The 2500-nt window shown below is 47.7% G+C and overlaps 1 protein-coding gene across 3 annotated transcripts in view; it reads left to right on the top strand.

The window, feature by feature from the left end:
• The window catches only part of LOC126570494 (galactosylgalactosylxylosylprotein 3-beta-glucuronosyltransferase S), a 6994-nt gene that overhangs the window by 27 nt on the left and 4467 nt on the right, over nucleotides 1–2500 (top strand). Inside the window, exons 1-3 of one of the 3 annotated variants that reach the window (XM_050228288.1) lie at nucleotides 1–364; nucleotides 510–951; nucleotides 2319–2405. The exon at nucleotides 1–364 is cut by the window's left edge and continues 27 nt beyond it. In XM_050228288.1, the coding sequence (XP_050084245.1) occupies nucleotides 849–951; nucleotides 2319–2405 (190 nt within the window). In that variant the 5' untranslated portion in view covers nucleotides 1–364; nucleotides 510–848. Of the gene's footprint in view, nucleotides 952–2318; nucleotides 2406–2500 lie in introns of all 3 variants that reach the window. The other 2 variants (XM_050228287.1, XM_050228289.1) reach the window with 2 other exon arrangements.

The following is a 2500-nucleotide window of genomic DNA, read 5'->3' as shown; positions in this document are numbered from 1 at the left end:
GAATCTTGGCGGTTCAAAGAACGCGCGTCGCGCTAGTGTACCCCCGGGGCCGTGGCTAGTGTTTTGCCGTGTCCAGGTGGATCCTTGGGGCCTGTTTGCATCGGTTTTAGTAATCAGCCTCTTGGTTCCGTCCCGATTGTTCCGCGATAAAGGTGAAAAAACCCACCGCCCCTCTCCGAAAGGGGTGGCCGCAGCATAAAAAGTGAGGTGTGCACGCGTTATACAACACACGTACAAGGGGGTGTGCAGGGCGGTCAGTGAAAGTGATGCGGATGTGTAACGGCGGGCAACAGGAGGGCCCCGGTTGCAGCCCATGAGTGGAAAAGTCGTGTCTCAGAAACCTGAAACAAAAGACGGGTGAATGGTCCGTTCCTTGGCGTAAGACGCGAATCCGCGAATCCGCGAACCGCAAATGTCACCCGTCCACTTCCGCTCCCTTCCCCGCGCTTCAATCGTCGTCTGGCGCAGCTAAAATTACTCCAAATTCTGTCTCGTCTCGCCAACCACAGTCGCGCTGCTCGAGCAAAATCAGTAGGCGCTCTCTGGCATCAGCCTCCCTAGACGCGGGACACAAGGCCGGTTTTCTTCCCGTCATCGTCGTCGTCGTCGCGGTCGTGGTGGTGACTAATGCCCTCCTCGTTCGTGTCCCCCAGGAAAGTGGAACAATTGTGTGACTGTCGCCGTGAGCCGTGTGGTGCCAGTGTCCCGCGTACAGATACCATTCATTCCTGCGTTCGCCGTTATCAGCTAATCTAGTTGTAGCCAAGAAAACTCATCGGTCACACGATTAGAAGAGCATAAATCCAGCGGGTCATCCACCAACGGGCGGGCTGGCTCGTGGGCACACCATGGCTTCCGCAAGGACATCCGTGTTTCGGCGGAAGATCTCCGGTTTCATCGTTCTGATTATCTTTTTGTTCGTGACACTGTTTTTCTTCTACGACAAAGAAGGTAAGCCAATTGTGCCGCTGTGGTGCGTGCAGTTCAGCATTAATAAATTGTGTACATAATTTATGGCCTATATGCTGTGCGGTTGGGGAATCCCTGGTCCCGGTGGTTATTTAAGGATAAGGGTAGCTGTTGCAGCTTAACACCCATAACGTTCTGAGCATTTATTGTGGCAGTTGGACACCGGAAGCTACTAGCTAAATTTGTAAAACCCTTTGAAATATTCATTCATATGGTGGCGCACCCTCTTCGGTACACGGTGGTAGCGAAGGGCAGATGGACCATTTTCATGGATGGTGTGCCATCAGGTGGAGATCATGTGGAACCATTAACACGGTTTTCGGTTTGGAAACACTACTTTGATTTACACCAAAACAGTTTGCTAAGCATAGCCAGCCAGCAGACAAAGCAATCTGGTTTTGTAATATTCGTTTCATGCTATTAGATACATTTTTTCCGTTGCTGTTCGTTAGGTCGTAACCTGGCACAGGGAACTAGCCTCTAATTCGTCTTCACGTGTTGGTGATAAAAGCGAAATCGAGCGCGCCTCTTCGCAATCCAAACGTAACAAGCCCGTGGTAAAGCGATCGTGGGCATTGTTGTAATCACCCCCAACGCAACCCCCTCTCGCGATGCAAAATGTTATCGCGAGCGATGGAATTAAAATAAATAGATGCCAGATCATTACTTTGCGGATCCCGGGTGGTGGTTTGCACGAGGGAGAGAGCTATGGTAAAAGCGACGGGGAACCAGTTGACAAAATTGAGCTGATTGGCGTGTTGCCCCCTCCATGAATGGGTGGGAGACGAGCGGCACCAATTTGTCCGGCGAAACAACCGACCGGCAGCAGAACGTGGCGTCGTTAGTGATCCGCTCGCGTGCCTCCGTTGATTAAATCTGACTAAGGCCAGACCTATCGGCGAAACCCAAAATACTTTTACCCTCTACTTTAAACACAAAGCATGACGCTGTATTTTTCAATTTTGATAAGTGTTGAATGTCTTGAAGTTTGTGTTAAATAAATTGTTTTTTTTGTTTGGTTTTGGTTATAAGCTGATTAAAAGTTGATTAACTATTTAAGTAATAACACTATATGCCTATGCTCTGCTTCGTACCAAAGCATGACAGACATGTATACTTTACTAAAACATATTCAAGAAGCCATTGATGGAGATTTTATGGTTTCCCTTTTTGTTTATTTTGTTTTATCTATCAAAGTTAACAAAAGGTTACAAATTAAAGTTACCTATTAAAGTTCGTAAAGTAAGGTGGCGTTAAATTTAATCCTTTTTGTTCCGTGTTTGAATGCGCTTGCTGCTTGCTTGCTACGCTGGCACTAGATATTTATTTCCCTTACTCTTCTTTTGCAGAGATAAAGCACGAATCGGAGCAACCTAATGCTCCAAACGTTGCGCGGCTTGATCTCCTACGGAGCAAGAAAGGTTCGCGACACAAAGGTACTACATTTGCAAACAACATCTGCCCAGGGAGGATTCAGTTTGTCGTTCGATAAAGAATTACTGGTGCCGTTCTTATTGCACACCAAGGAGAA

Source organism: Anopheles aquasalis, chromosome 2, assembly GCF_943734665.1.
Source record: "Anopheles aquasalis chromosome 2, idAnoAquaMG_Q_19, whole genome shotgun sequence".
In the NCBI taxonomy this organism is placed as follows: domain Eukaryota; kingdom Metazoa; phylum Arthropoda; class Insecta; order Diptera; family Culicidae; genus Anopheles; species Anopheles aquasalis.
Note: the sequence above shows the minus strand (reverse complement) of the source record. Positions and strands in the feature narration are given on the sequence as shown.